The 15096-nt window shown below is 40.8% G+C and overlaps 1 protein-coding gene across 1 annotated transcript; it reads left to right on the forward strand.

The window, feature by feature from the left end:
- The first annotated feature begins 592 nt into the window (after nucleotides 1-592).
- Nucleotides 593-14153, forward strand: cplx4c (complexin 4c). The gene is given in 6 exon segments (XM_070439120.1): nucleotides 593-682; nucleotides 794-925; nucleotides 927-999; nucleotides 6609-6616; nucleotides 8502-8582; nucleotides 13384-14153. Coding segments are annotated over 5 exon segments (483 nt in total). The 5' UTR covers nucleotides 593-682; nucleotides 794-832; the 3' UTR covers nucleotides 13612-14153.
- Nucleotides 14154-15096: the final 943 nt, after the last annotated feature.

Consider the following 15096-nt stretch of genomic DNA (forward strand, 5'->3'; position numbering starts at 1 on the left):
GTGTATGTGGGGTCCAGGTAGTCGACTGTGTAGTGGGTCGTCGATGTGTATGTGGGGTCCAGGTAGTCTGACTGTGTATGTGGGTCCAGTAGTCTGACTGGTAGTGCAGTATCTGACTGTGTGTGGGCAGTAGTCGAGGTGTGCCAGGTAGTCTGACTGTGTATGTGGGGTCCAGGTAGTCTGACTGTGTATGTGGGTCAGGTAGTCCTGACTGTGTGTGTGGGGTCCAGTAGTGCTGTGTAGTGTCAGTAGTCTGACTGTGTGTGTGGGGTCAGGTAGTCTGACTGGTATGTGGTCCAGGTAGCTGACTGTGTGGTCCATCGACTGTGTATGTGGGGTTCAGGTAGTCTGACTGTTGTGTGTGTCGAGGTGTGTTGGTGGTAGTCTGACTGTTGGTTCAGTACTGACTGTGTGTGTAGGTCCAGGTAGTCTGACTGTGTGTTCGGTCCAGTGGTGAGGTCTGGCTGGCTGGCGCCTGTTCAGTACTGGTCAGTAGGCTACATGCAATAAGCTAATCTCTTGAGCGGTTTTACTCCAGACAGAATACATAGACACCCAGATCCTCACCTTGACAGACAACAGCTTATGGTGACACCAGGGAAAGTTATACTCATAAGAACACAACATCATCCCAGCTCTTCTTAACTCTTCAAATCAAAAAAACTCTATTTGCACTGAGCAGGTCAACATTGTGGAATTATTCTCTTAAAATTTGATTAGCTACTCTCTCAATCTACATTTGAGGCAGTTGTGGGCCTCTTTCTAACAATCTGCTGCCTCCCTTCCCCTGTAGTGCTCCGCTGTAGTTCTGTAGCTCATCAGTTGGTCCAGGATGTCGTTCATGATGAAGGCTATGCTGGGGAGTAAGTTGAAGGATATGACGGGAGGAGGAGGAGGAGGAGAGGTTGAGGTGCCAGCAGGCGGTGAAGGAGACCCCTGAGTCTAAAGGAATGTCCAGAGAGGAGTTTGAGGAGTACCAGCGACAGCTTATTGAGGAAAGTGAGTAACCAATCAATCAATTGATCAACTGATCAAGTTCTATTTGCATAGTGTTTTGAACAAATTCATAATAAATTCATTACCCCTTAACCCAGCTAAAACCCCCAAAGGTCAAATGGTACCAATTAATTACCCTTAACCCTAGCTAAAACCCCAAAGAGTCAAAGTGTACCAATTAATTACCCTTAACCCTAGCTAAAACCCCAAAGAGTCAAAGTGTAGCCAATTAATTACCCCTTAACCCTAGCTAAAACCCCCAAAGGTCAAAGTGTACCAATTAATTACCCCTTAACCCTAGCTAAAACCCCCAAAGAGCAAAGTGTACCAATGTGTCTTTATATCTGAACCTAAATCCAGATTTAGGCTAATATGAGGGATGGCTAATTTGCTCACAATAGCAGATTAGCAGATGAGGCAAGTCAGTGGAACTAGTCAAAAAATATTTATGTTTCAAGACATATGTTTTTACATGCTATATTAGCATACCGGACAGCAGGTTTTGGAAGTGGCTGATTATATGTAATCAGTTACATTTCATTAGATTGTTTAAAAAAAACAATAACTGTAATCAGTTATGTTACCACCCAAACTTTGAAAAACTAGATAATTACTTCTTGGATTACTTTTAAATTCACAAAGGATGTTTTGCGAGAAAAAAAAATACATCATGACACGTTTCTGTTTTCTCAATGACATTCAATTCAGAATTTAAAAAAGGCGCATGTTTAAGTTTGTTCCACCTGAGCAAGTCTGACCACAAGTCTGAAACCCCTATGATGGCAAACCAAATGTGTTTGATGGGATCATTTTTTGTCCTCTTCTAATGGCTCTTAAGGACAAAGTAATTAAAAGTTAACGGGAAAGTAATCAGATTATGTTACTGAGTTTGGGTAATCCAAAAGTTACGTTAATGATTATAATTTTGTACAGGTAACTAGAAACTGTAACGGATTACATTTMGGAAGTAACTGTGGACAAGAAGAGAGCAGCTGAGGAACTGTGATTTCACGTAATGAAAACAGAAGATTTATTTCATGCTAACGTGACATGAACTTGAACTCGCTACTTACAGTAACCTGTCAGAACTTTAATAAAAAAAGTTACTAGCTGGCCTAAATGAATAACGCAAAAAGGTTGCTAGCTTGGCCTAAATGAATAACGCAAAAGGTACTAGCTGGCCTAAATGAATAACGCAAAAGGTACTAGCTGCCCTAAATGAATAACGCAAAGGTACTAGCTGGCCTAAATGAATAACGCAAAAGGTACTAGCTGGCCTAAATGAATAACGCGAAAGGTGCTAGTGGCCTAAATGAATAACGCAAAAGGTGGCTAGCTGGCCTAAATGAATAACGCAAAAGGTACTAGCTGCCTAAATGAATAACGCAAAGGTACTAGCTGGCCTAAATGAATAACGCAAAGGTTGCTAGCTGGCCTATAATGAATAACGCAAAGGTGCTAGCTGGCCTAAATGAATAACGCAAAGGTGCTAGCTGGCCTAAATGAATAACGCAGAAGGTACTAGACTGGCCTAAATGAATAATGAAAAAGGTACTAGCTGGCCTAAATGAATAACGCAAAAGTGCTTAGCTGGCCTAAATGATAACGCAAAAGGTCTAGCTGGCCTAAATGAATAACGCAAAATTCTAGCTGGCTAAATGAATAACGCAAAAGGGTGCTAGCTGGCCTAAATGAATAACGCAAAGGTGCTAGCTGGCCTAAATGAATAACTGCAAAAGGTGCTAGCTGGCCTAAATGAATAACGCAAAGGTGCTAGCTGTAAATGAATAAGCAAAAGGTCAGCTGGCCATGATTAACAAAAGGTGCTAGCAGATCAAAAATGAAGAATGAAAAAAGGTATTAGCTGGCCTAAATGATAATGAAAAAGGTACTAGCTGGCCTAAATGAATAACGCAAAAGGTACTAGCTGGCCTAAATGAATACGCAAACTGCAGCTGGCCTAAATGAATAATGCAAAAGGTGCTAGCTGGCCTAAATGAATAACAAAGGTGCTAGCTGGCCTAAATGATACGAAAAGGCTAGCTGGCCTAAATGAATAAGCGCAAAGTGCTAGCTGGCCTAAATGAATAATGCAAAGGTGCTAGCTGGCCTAAATGAATAACGCAAAGGTACTAGCTGGCCTAAATGATAACGCAAAAGTGCTAGCTGGCTAAATGAATAATGCAAAAGGTATGCTGGCCTAAATTAATAACGTACAAAGGTGCTAGCTGGCCTAAATGATTAATACAAAAGGTACTAGCTGGCCTAAATGAATAACACAAAAGGTGCTAGCTGGCCTAAATGAATAACGCAAAAGTGCTAGCTGCCTAAATGAATAACGCAAAAGTGTAGCTGCCTAAATGAATAATGCAAAAGGTACTAGCTGGCCTAAATTAATAACGTAAAAGGTGCTAGCTGGCCTAAATGATTAATACAAAAGGTCCTAGCTGGCCTAAATTAATCAGGCAAAAGGTGCTAGCTGGCCTAAATGAATAATGCAAAAGGTGCTAGCTGGCCTAAATGAATAATGACAAGGTGCTAGCTGGCCTAAATTAATAATGCAAAGGTACAGCTGGCCTAAATGAATAATACAAAAGGTGCTAGCTGGCCTAAATGAATAACGCAAAGTGCTAGCTGGCCTAAATGATAACGAAAAGTGCTAGCTGGCCTAAATGAATATGCAAAAGGTGCTAGCTGGCCTAAATGATATAACGCAACAGGTAGCTGGGCTAAATTAATATGTAAAGGTGCTAGCTGGCCTAAATGATTAATACAAAAGGTACTAGCTGCCTAAATTAATCAGGCAAAAGGTGCTAGCTGGCCTAAATGAATAACGCAACAGGTACTAGCTGGCTTAAATTAATAAGGCAAAGGTGCTAGCTGGCCTAAATGATATTGCAAAAGGTACTAGCTGGCCTAAATGAATAATGCAAACAATTCTAGCTGGCCTAAAGAATAATGCAAAAGGTTCTAGCTGGCCTAAATGAATATTGCAAAAGGTGCTAGCTGGCTTAAATTAATAAGGCAAAAGGTGCTAGCTGGCCTAAATGAATAACGCAACAGGTAGAGCTGGCCTAAATTAATAATGCAAAAGGTGCTAGCTGGCCTAAATGAATAACGCAAAGGTACTAGCTGGCCTAAATGATTAAAGCAAAAGGTACTAGCTGGCCTAAATGATAATGCAAAAGGTTCTAGCTGGCCTAAATGAATATTGCAAAAGGTGCTAGCTGGCCTAAATGAATATTGCAAAAGGTGCTAGCTGGCCTAAATGAATAATGAAAAGGTACTATCTGGCCTAAATGAATAATGAAAAGGTACTATCTGGCCTAAATGAATAACGCAAAAGGTGCTAGCTGGCCTAATTTACCAGCAAAACATTTTGATGCTACAGACAGTAACATCTACTACAACTCTCAGAGACCTATCTAGCTTCATAACATGACTGTAGAGTGTGCCAATGTTAATGTCACAACCATCTTCCATTGGTCTGTCTAGAGCAGCAAAGGTAGTGGCCTTACAGTCTGATACTAACACAGTACCACATTATGTCTGATAACTAACACAGTACCACATTATGTGTTTGACATCTGCTATACAGAGAGTAGAGGTATATAAAGCCCTTCTGTGTATCATATAAACACTGGTTGAGTGGTTTAGTGATTAGCCTAATTTCAACACTAGCTTCTGTCAAGCCACGAGTGTTTGCCTTTCACAGAGGGCGGGTAGAGCACAACGACAGGCACATGGTGTTACATGTTTATGAGCACATGTATCCATGTCACTGCCCACCAACACATACATGCCTGAGTGCACATACATACATGTGTGTGTTGGTGTGCATGAGAGCAATTATGTGTGAATAATATGTGTGCTTGTGTTTGTGTGTGTGTGTGGGGGGGGGGGGGGGGGGGGTGGGGGGGGGGGGGTTGATGTGTGTGGGTGTGAGGCTCAGGTGATGTCAGTGAAAGGCAGGTATAAGAACTGTAGGCTGTAGGCTCCAGGCAGCATGGCTTATTGTAATGACTGGGGGTAGTAGCATTAGGCTCATGTAAGCCTGGCCAGGCAGGGGTCAGGGGGATTAGGGTCTGGGCCACTGTCTTCCGACAGGTGGCGTCACTACTACAACATGTCGATGCTAGTCCCTCCAATAACTCTGACGTAAGATAATGCAATTCTGGTGTAATAACTGACCAGCGCTGTGCTCAAGACAACCCTTCTTCTTCTTCTTCTTTATTTACTTCTTCTTCTTTTACTTCTTCTTCTTCTACTTCTTCTTCTTCTTTTACTTCTTTTACTTCTTCTTCTTTTACTTCCTCCTCTCTTCCTTTTCCTGCTCCACTGCTATTGCTCCAGAGTCAGCAACTGGTAACCACACATGCTCCAACCCGTAACAACACATCTGCCACGCTGACCCTCAACACGGGGGCCCCTCAGGGGTGTGTGTTTAGTCCCATCTTGTACTCCCTGTTCACCCATGACTGTGTGGCCATGCATGACTCAAATCAAATCAAACTTTATTTGCCACATGCGCTAAATAMACTTTTCCGTGAAATGTTTACTTACAAGCCCTTATTAACCAACAGTGCAGTTCAAGAAGAAGAAAATATTTACCAAGTAGGCAAACATAAAAAGTCATATTAAAAAGTAACACAATAATAATAACAATAACAAGGCTATATACAGGGGGCACTGGTACCGAGTCAGTGTGCAGGGGAACAGGCTAGTTGAGGTCATCTGTACATGTAGGTGGGGGCGAAGTGACTATGCATAGGTAACAAACACACAGTGAGTAGCAGCAGTGTACAAAAGGGAAGGGGGTGGGGTGTCAATGTACATTTTCCGGTGGCGATTTTTATGAATTGATCAGCAGTCTAATAGAAGTAGAAGCTGTTGAGGAGCCGTTTGGTCCTAGACGTGGCACTCCGGTACCGCTTGCTRTGCGGWAGCAGAGAAAACAGTCTATACCTTGGGTGACTGGAGTCTCTGACAATTTTATGGGTTTTCCTCTGACACCGCCCATTATATAGGTCCTGGATGGCAAGTGATGTACTGGGCCGTTCGCACTACCCTCTGTAGCGCCTTACGGTCAGATGCCGAGCAGTTGCCATACCAGGCGGTGATGCAACCGGTCAGGATGCTCTCGATGGTGCAGCTGTAGAACCTTTTGAGGATCTGGGAACCCATGCCAAATCTTTTCAGTCTCCTGAGGGGGAAAAGGTTTTGTCGTACCCTCTTCACAACTGTCTTGGTATGTTTGGACCATGATAGTTTGATGGTAATGTGGACACCAAGGAACTTGAAACTCTCGACCCGCTCCACTACAGCCCCGTCGATGTTAACGGGGGCCTGTTCGTCCCGTCTTTTCCTGTAGTCCACGATCAGGTCCTTTCTCTTGCTCACATTGAGGGAGAGGTTGTTGTCCTGGCACCACACTGCCAGTTCTCTGACCTCCTCTCTATAGGTCGTCTCATCGTTGTCGGTGATTAGGCCTACCACTGTTGTGTCGTCAGCAATCTTAAAACAAAACAAAGGAGCTGATCTTGGACAATAAGAAATGGAGGGGTGAGCGCACCCCCATTCACATCGACAGGGTTTTAGTGGAGCGGGTAGAGAGATTCAAGTTCCACGGTGTCCACATCACTAAGTACTTAATATGGTCCACACTAGCACAGTCGTGAAGAAGGTGCCACAGTGCCTCTTCCCCCTCAGGAGGTTGAACAGTATTGCATGGCACCCCAGATCCTCAAAAAGTTGTAGATCTGCACCATTGAGAGCATCTTGACTGGCTGCATCACCGCTTGGTATGGCAACTGCACCGCCCTCGATCGCAAGGTGCCACAGAGGGTGGTGATGATGGCCAAGTAGATCACTGGGGCAGAGCTCCCTTCCATCCAGGACCTCTATACCAGGTGGTTTAATGTGGGTATCTCTTGTATGTGTTCCCACGTGGCAAGCGTTTGTACATTCCCTCTCCAAAAACAGTACACAGTTACAGTCACTCACCCTTCTAGATATCTTGAAACAGTCTTAACAAGTATTGTGTCCTGTTAGTGCTAGCCAACTTCTTTCGCCAATTAATTTCAGCCGCTGCTGCTTTGCAACCGTGGCAAAATTGGTTTGACATTGGATAGCCTATTTCTGGGGCTAGTTAGGGACCGTCAATAAATTACACAATATAAATGGGACAATATTTTAATTTTGCACACCTTTTAGTTGTCTCATTAAATGCTTTCAATATTTGTATATGCATTTCTACAATTTRTAGTTGGTTTGAGTTATTTAGGTCAGTGAAATTTGGAGCGATTGACATTTTAAAACATTGTGTAATTTACTGTTGGTCCCTAACTAGCCCCATAGGGATATCGAATGTCAAACCAAATTGACCATGGGCATTACSATCGGGTCCWWGCAGCTGTGCTCCGAAATGATTAATTGGGTGCTCCCAGCTGTGGACATGTGGACAGGATATAAATAAACCCAACCCAAGGAAAACCGTTACGGTACCCTTCATTATGTGACATCTTTTTTTTTTTACATCATCCCCCAAACCTCAGTTTTGGACGAGACTGACTATATGACCAAAATTATCCTATTTACATTTTGTAGTCAATTTTGACACTAGAGAAAATGTTTCAGACTCATATCGATGCCACATACGCTATTTTCAAAACGAGAAGTTACTTTTTAAGGGAAGTCGCTTGTTAAAGACGTCCTCCAGTGATTTTTGAACTTGTTGAACATGATACCCCAGGTATAAATACAGTACACATACTGAAGAAAATATGTTGAAYAAAATAGTCTCAGTAAGGTACAGTATTTATAAGTCATATTATTAAAAAYCAAGTAAAATATTTAATAATAAAAAATGACAGACAAAATTAAAGACTGTCACTTTAAGGACGGATTTTGGTCACAGAGGCAGAGTTCTATCCCTCACGTCTACACTGGCTTGGTATGGAGAAACATCTACTTCCATATTTAACAACATGGTTATAATAGCGCTTATAAGTCTATCTATCTTTTCCCTAAAGGAAACCCAAGGACCTGTATACAGTCTGACCTTAGTCCCCCTCTAATCAAAGACATGAGGGACAATTTACTTTGTCCTTATATGAAGAAAAAAAAACATCACCAAGAGATGCTAAATAATCAAATAGTAATAGTATAGTAATATATTGAGGCAAATACTGTGATCTTGCTTAGTCATGTTCTTGCTGTCATTATAATCCCTTCCTCCCTGGCCTCCATTTGAATTCCATGAACCTATTGTTCCCAACCCTATCTCTAGCCAGGACCATCTCTATCTCCACCTACCTGACCATATCCTATATATGATATATCTAGGGCCCAAGGTTTCTCCTGGTCAGGTAAGGTTGTCAGTAAACATTTCTTAGCCCTTTAGTTTTTATATGTACTTTTTGATGTGAATTTGATTCCGTATCTATAGAATTAACACACTTGAGGGAGTTCAATCGAAGTGACTTTCTTTACCTTGCAGGATGGAGCGGGACAAGGAGTTTGCCACAAAGAAGGCGGAGAGGGCCAACCTGAGGTCCTGCCTGAGGGACAAGTACCGCCTACCTGAGGTAAGAGCTGACTTAATGTCGGCCCAGGGTAGGTGACTAACTGATTACATGTTACGTGTTAGTGATGGCAGTTTAACAGATTAAAGCTGTTTTCAGTCTCTCGGTCCCAGCTTTGATGCACCTATACTGTCCTCACCTTCTGGATGGTAGCGGGGTGAACAGGCAGTGGCTCAGGTGGTTGTTGTCTTTGATGATCTTTTTGGCCTTCCTGTGACATCCGGTGCTGTAGGTGTCCTGGAGGGCAGGAAGTTTGCCTCCGGTGATGCGTTGTGCAGACCGCACCACCCTCTGGAGAGCCTTGCGGTTGAGGGCGAGGCAGTTGCCGTATCAGGCGGGGATACAGCCCGACAGGATGCTCTCAACTGTGCATTTATAGGAGTTTGTCAGGGTTTTAGGTGACAAGCCTTCTTCACCACACTGTCTGTGTGGGTGGACCATTTCAGTTTGTCTGTGATGTGTACGCTGAGGAACTAAACACTTTCCACCTTCTCCACTACTATCCCGTCGATGTGGTTATGGGTGTGCTCCCTCTGCTGTTTCCTGAAGTCCACGATCATCTCCTTTGTTTTGTTGACGTTGAGTGAGAGGTTGTTTTCCTGACACCACACTCTGAGTGCCCTCACCTTCTCCCTGTAGGCTGTCTCGTCGTTGTCGTCGTTGTTGGTAATCAAGCCCACTACTGTTGTGTCGTCTGCAAACTTGATGATTGAGTTGGAGGCGTGCATGGCCACACAGTCATGGGTGAACAGGGAGTACAGGAGGGTGCTGAGCACGCACCCTTGTGCGAAGTGGAGATGTTGTTCTAATGCCTCTTAATAACCTGTTTGGGATAGGGGTTCTGCTAGCGGAATGTTTCGACAACATCCGGTGAAACTGCAGAGCGCAAAAAAAAAAAAAAAAAAGTATTAGAAATATTTAACTTTCATACATTCACAAGTGCAATACACCAAATTAAAGCCTAACTTCTTGTTAATCTAGCCACCGTGTCAGATTTCAAAAAGGCTTTACGGCAAAAGCAAACCATGCTATTATCTGAGGACAGCACCCCATCAAACAAACACATGACAATCATAATTCAACCCGCCAGGCGCCACACAAAACTCAGAAATAACGATATAATTCATGCCTTACCTTTGAAGATCTTCTTCTGTTGGCACTCAAATATGTCCCATAAACATCATAAATGGTCCTTTTGTTCGATAAATTCCGTTGTTATCTCCAAAATGTCCATTTATTTGGTGCGTTTTATTCAGAAAAACAMCGGTTCCAACTCGCACAACATGACTACAAAATATCTAATAAGTTACCTGTAATCTTGATCCAAACATTTCTAACAACTTTCCTAATACAACTTTTGGTATTTTTTTACGTAAATAATCGATCAAATTTAAGATGGGATAAACTGTGTTCAATTCAGGACGAAAGCAAAGTGGAGCGAGCTTTCAGGTCGTGCGCCCCAACCACAACAGTACACTAGACTCGACCCTCATTCTGAACAGCCATACTTCTTCATTACTCAAAATAAAAACATCAACCAATTTCTAAAGACTGTTGACATCCAGTGGAAGCGACAGGAACTGCAAACAAGTGCCTTAGAAATCTAGATCCACGTAGAAACCATTGAAAACACTGTCACCTCAACAAACAAAAAAATCCTGGATGGTTTGTCCTCGGGGTTTCGCCTGCCAAATAAGTTCTGTTATACTCACAGACATAATTTTAACAGTTTTAGAAACGTTAGAGTGTTTYCTATCAAAATCTACCAAATATTATATGCTAATCCTAGCTTCTGGGCCTGAGTRGCAGACAGTTTACTTTGGGCACGCTTTTCATCCAAAATTCCGATTGCTGCCCCCTATCCTAAAAAAGTTTTAAGGGGAAAGTAATCCAAAAGTATCAAAGTAATCTGATTATATTACTGAATTTGGGTAATCCAAAGGTTCCTTACTGATATTACTTGTTAGATATTACTGCAATGTCGGAGCTAGAAGCACAAGCATTTCGCTAAACCCGCAATAACATCTGCGAATCACATGCATGTGACCAATACGATTAGATTTGATTTGATTTAGAAAGTAACGTAATCAACTCTGTGTAGGCCTGACTACTAAMTTCAGATACGTGGAACTTAAAATACATGAGTTAGCCCCTTACCCCCCAATTATCACGTTGATCCCCTGTAGACAATAGAAACATGACTGTCAGAGCCCAATCATTCATGGCCATATATATATGGGTAAAAGTCTTATAAGGTTTTCAAAGTAGCAAAAAAATTAAACAGCAATTACAATTCCCTAAAAGGCTTTTTTAATGTTCATTGGAGTGTCACCTACGCCCTTATATTAGTTATATTCAAGAATAAAGCCAATAAATAATTTTTTATGTACCCTAGTAAAATGTCATTCAGTATAACACTGAATGATTTAAACATTGTTTAAATATTATGCCCATTTTTCAAAATCACAAGGTTGTATATCCATGTTTAGACTGGCAGAAATATAACTCCCCAGAAAAAAATGACATTATTTTATTTTGAAAACCACATATTTGATGTGTCACGGTACAACTCAAAATTGGTTGAAGGTTTTTTTACACAAAACTTCCTGCCTTACACTGAAAGAAAATCTAAAATCTATGAAAATATCTTTAACTTCATCTTTTGAGATGTGTTTTTGTCTCTCTGAGTCAACAAAACAAAGTTATTGTATTTTAATATAAAATACTGGTGTTATACTGTATGACAGTATTTTGTTACCCTGAATAACACATATCACTACGGCCCACAAATATTGATTAAATGTGAATCCTTCAGCAATAACAAWAATGATCCTATGAACTATTATTAGTAGCAGCAATAGTATTTTTCTTTTCGCTATTTTTGAAGTTATAAAACTGTGTAAAGAAACAGGATAAGATGTTTAAAATGCTAGCTGAATTTAGATCTCTTCTCTAGAGAAGAATGACCCGTACGCCACACACTAAACAACATGGGTTTTACTATGCAACATACTTCTCCCTTTCTCTCTCAAACATGTGCTGTTACTATTTCATTTGCTAATGTTAATAATAATCACTTTACTATAATTTGAGCMTGCGGCAACACTTTGCATTGCATTAAGTAGCATTATTACACGATTATTACATGATAGTTAATGTTGTAATTATGCATTGTTACACTGTAACTGGTAAATTCTCTATTCAATGCAGGTACACAAATGCAATTTCAAGAAACATGCACAAAATAGCTACATAAAATGCCTATCAAACTACTTCAATTCAAACTTGTACTGTCTCGATTTTTCATAAAGTGCCCCAAATGTGAAGCAGCTATTAATATAATTCATAATCCATTTTTAATCCATAATTGTGAGTATGTGTGTGTGTGTGTGTGGGTGTGTGTGTGTCATATTATATTAACTAATATAATTAATCAGTTATATCTTAACTGTAGTGCAATAAAATGTTAACTACAGTGTAATAGTGTAACTTAATGTTAAGTGTTATCCACCCAGCTTTATATCCTATTCTGTTGCTGACAGTAGCATGAAACCATGTAAACAATACCTTGCTTTTCTTCTGGCTAGTCTTTCCTCCCTAGCAACTGGATCTGCGTTAGTCTTTTGTCTGTGCCGTGCAGCCCTCTCCTTTTTGGACAATGGCATCTACAGTATAAAGATAATGTGCCTTGAAATACCTTCAAATGCCAYAAAATAGTTTAAAATATTCATATTCAGTATTCATACAACAAGTAAATATGAATTGCATGATTAAATGTTGTAAACTAGTGAAAACATGGGATAACAAAGCTAATGTCATTCAGCATAACGGGGGACATTGTGGTATAACATTAAACTGTGTTGTGCTGAARGACAAAAGCGTGATACTGAAGGATGGATTTCATACATAAACATATTTAACTGGCAGTTCCTTGGCCACCTATATAAAGTAATGACCTTGACCGATAAAAACTATCCTTACTTTTCATATTTAATATATGTTTTTATAAAATAATAGCGTTAAAAGTGTGTTGTACTGAAGGACATGCGTTTTTGTTACAAAGGTTACTAGAGGGTGAAAAGGTGAAATCATCAAATGTTTCAGAGAGATTTACTCACCTCATCACATTGGGTCTTCTTTGGGTCTTCTTTGTGATGTCACACACTGTCACATGATTACCATCACAAGAACCCATTGGGGAGCCAAGCCAAGCCCAGCCAATCAGAATTAGTTTTTCCCCACAAAAGGKCTTTATTAYAGACAGAAATACTCCTCAGTTTCATCAGCTGTCCAGGTGACTGGTCTTAGACGATCCCGCAGGTGAAGAAGCTGGATGTGGAAGTCCTGGGCTGGCGTGGTTACATGTGGTCTGTGGTTGTGAGGCCGTTTGGACGTATTTCCAAATTCWCYAAAATGACTTTGGTGTCGGCTTATGGTAGAGAAACGATCATTCAATTATCTGGCAATAGCTCTGGTGGGAAATCCTGCAGTCAGCATGCCATTTRCATGCTCCCTCAAAACTTGAGGCAGCTGTGGTATTGTGTTGTGTGACAAAACTGCACATTAAAAGTGGCCTTTTATTGACCCCAGCACAAGGTGCACCTGTGTAATGATCATGCTGTTTAATCAGCTTCTTGATTTGCAACATCTGTCAGGTGGATGGATTACCTTGGCAAATGAGAAATGCTCACTAACAGGGATGTATGGAACATTTCATCTCATGAAACATGGGACCAACACTTTACATGTTGTRTTTATATTTTTGTTCAGTGTATATATTTCTGACTATGTGTCTGTTTCTCAGAGTGGCCAGGACGAAGCCATGGTGAAGATGGCGGGAGATGACCTGGATCTCCCTGAGGACCTAGCCAAGATGGTGGACGAGGATGAGGAGGAGGAGGCGGTGAACGACTCACTACTAGGACAGCTACATCAACTGCAGAACATGGACATGGACCAGCTGAARACCAAAGCCCAGACCACCATGACAGAGATACAACAGGTGGCTGAGGAGAAGTGTGTCGTCATGTGAAGAGGGATCATCAGACTTCTTCTACCCATTGATCTTTCTTCAGCAATTAAGCAGTCCATCGTGTGAACTTCTACGTCAAGTGGGATTTACCCAACAGGCACCAAGCCTACGTTTTTGTTATAATTATACAATATTGTATGTTAATCTTCACAGAACCACCTAATCTTTCTGTTATTCTGTTGCCTCAGAAAATATGAATTGCTGAGGCGCTGTGAAATCATACTGTATATTGTTGCTAATGATGATCACCTCCTCTCTGTTCAACTTCCACACAGAAACAGAATTAATAGAATAGACAAAGCCCCTCAGTCCACAGGTATTTGAYTGGTACACTCAATATGGCCGCCGGTCCACCCATCACAAAATGTTKACTTCAATGGGAATATCTGTTCTAGTAAWTATATTTTTATGCATCCACATCCGAACCTGTTGAAACAGAGTCCAGACTGAGTATTTTAACTTTCACAATAATAATTCGATATTAAACTGATTATGGCAGTAGGCCCGAGAATGGAAAAATACATGTAAACACTCTGCTTACTCTGCTTATGTTAATTGGCGTGAGGTCAAAATCAAAAGAAGCATACATCGTTTACAACACCTGGTTTTCTGAGTATTCTTTCAAATTGTTAGGACACGTAAACAGCTTAATCGGCATTCCAGTAGCATTGCAGCTGTGTATTTGATCTGCTCATGCACCGGTAGCCTGAGTTAAGTGAGTTTCTGAAAGTCTGCATCTCAGAAGTAGTTTACACATGCAAACTTTATATGTACAAACTCAGAATCAAATAGGCTTCGAAAAAATTACATGGTCACTGGGGTAGAACGTTGATTTTGAATCACGATTTTCTGCATTAATAAAAGTCTCACGAGTAAACAAGATTATTAGGGATATCGTTTATCCTCTACGGGATTGGTGTCCCCCCCCGCGGGACGGTTAAGCTAACGTAGGCTAATAAGATTAGCATGAGGTTGTAAGTAACAAAAAAAATCCCAGGACATATCTGATATGGGCAGAAAGCTTAAATTCTTGTTAATCTAACTGCACTGTCCAATTAACAGTAGCTATTACAGTGAAATAATAAAATACTATTGTTTGAGGAGAGTGCACAATTATGAACTTGAAAAAATATTAATAAACGAATTAAGCACATTTGGGCAGTCTTGATACAACATTTTGAACAGAAATGTAATGGTTCATTGGATCAGTCTAAACATGTGCATGTACACTGCTGCCATGTAGTGGACAAAATCTAAATTGCGCCTGGGCTGGAATAATACAATATGGCCTTTCTCTTGCATTTCAAAGATGATGGTACAAAATAAATAAATAAAAAACGCATGCTTTTTTCTTTGTGTTATCTTTTACCAGATCTAATGTGTTATATTCTCCTACAATAATTTTACATTCCCACAAACTTCAAAGTGTTTCCTTTCAAATGATATCAAGAATATGCATATCCTTGCTTCAGGTCCTGAGCTACA

The sequence above is a fragment of the Salvelinus sp. IW2-2015 genome, unplaced genomic scaffold (genome assembly GCF_002910315.2).
Source record: "Salvelinus sp. IW2-2015 unplaced genomic scaffold, ASM291031v2 Un_scaffold1421, whole genome shotgun sequence".
Classification (NCBI taxonomy): domain Eukaryota; kingdom Metazoa; phylum Chordata; class Actinopteri; order Salmoniformes; family Salmonidae; genus Salvelinus; species Salvelinus sp. IW2-2015.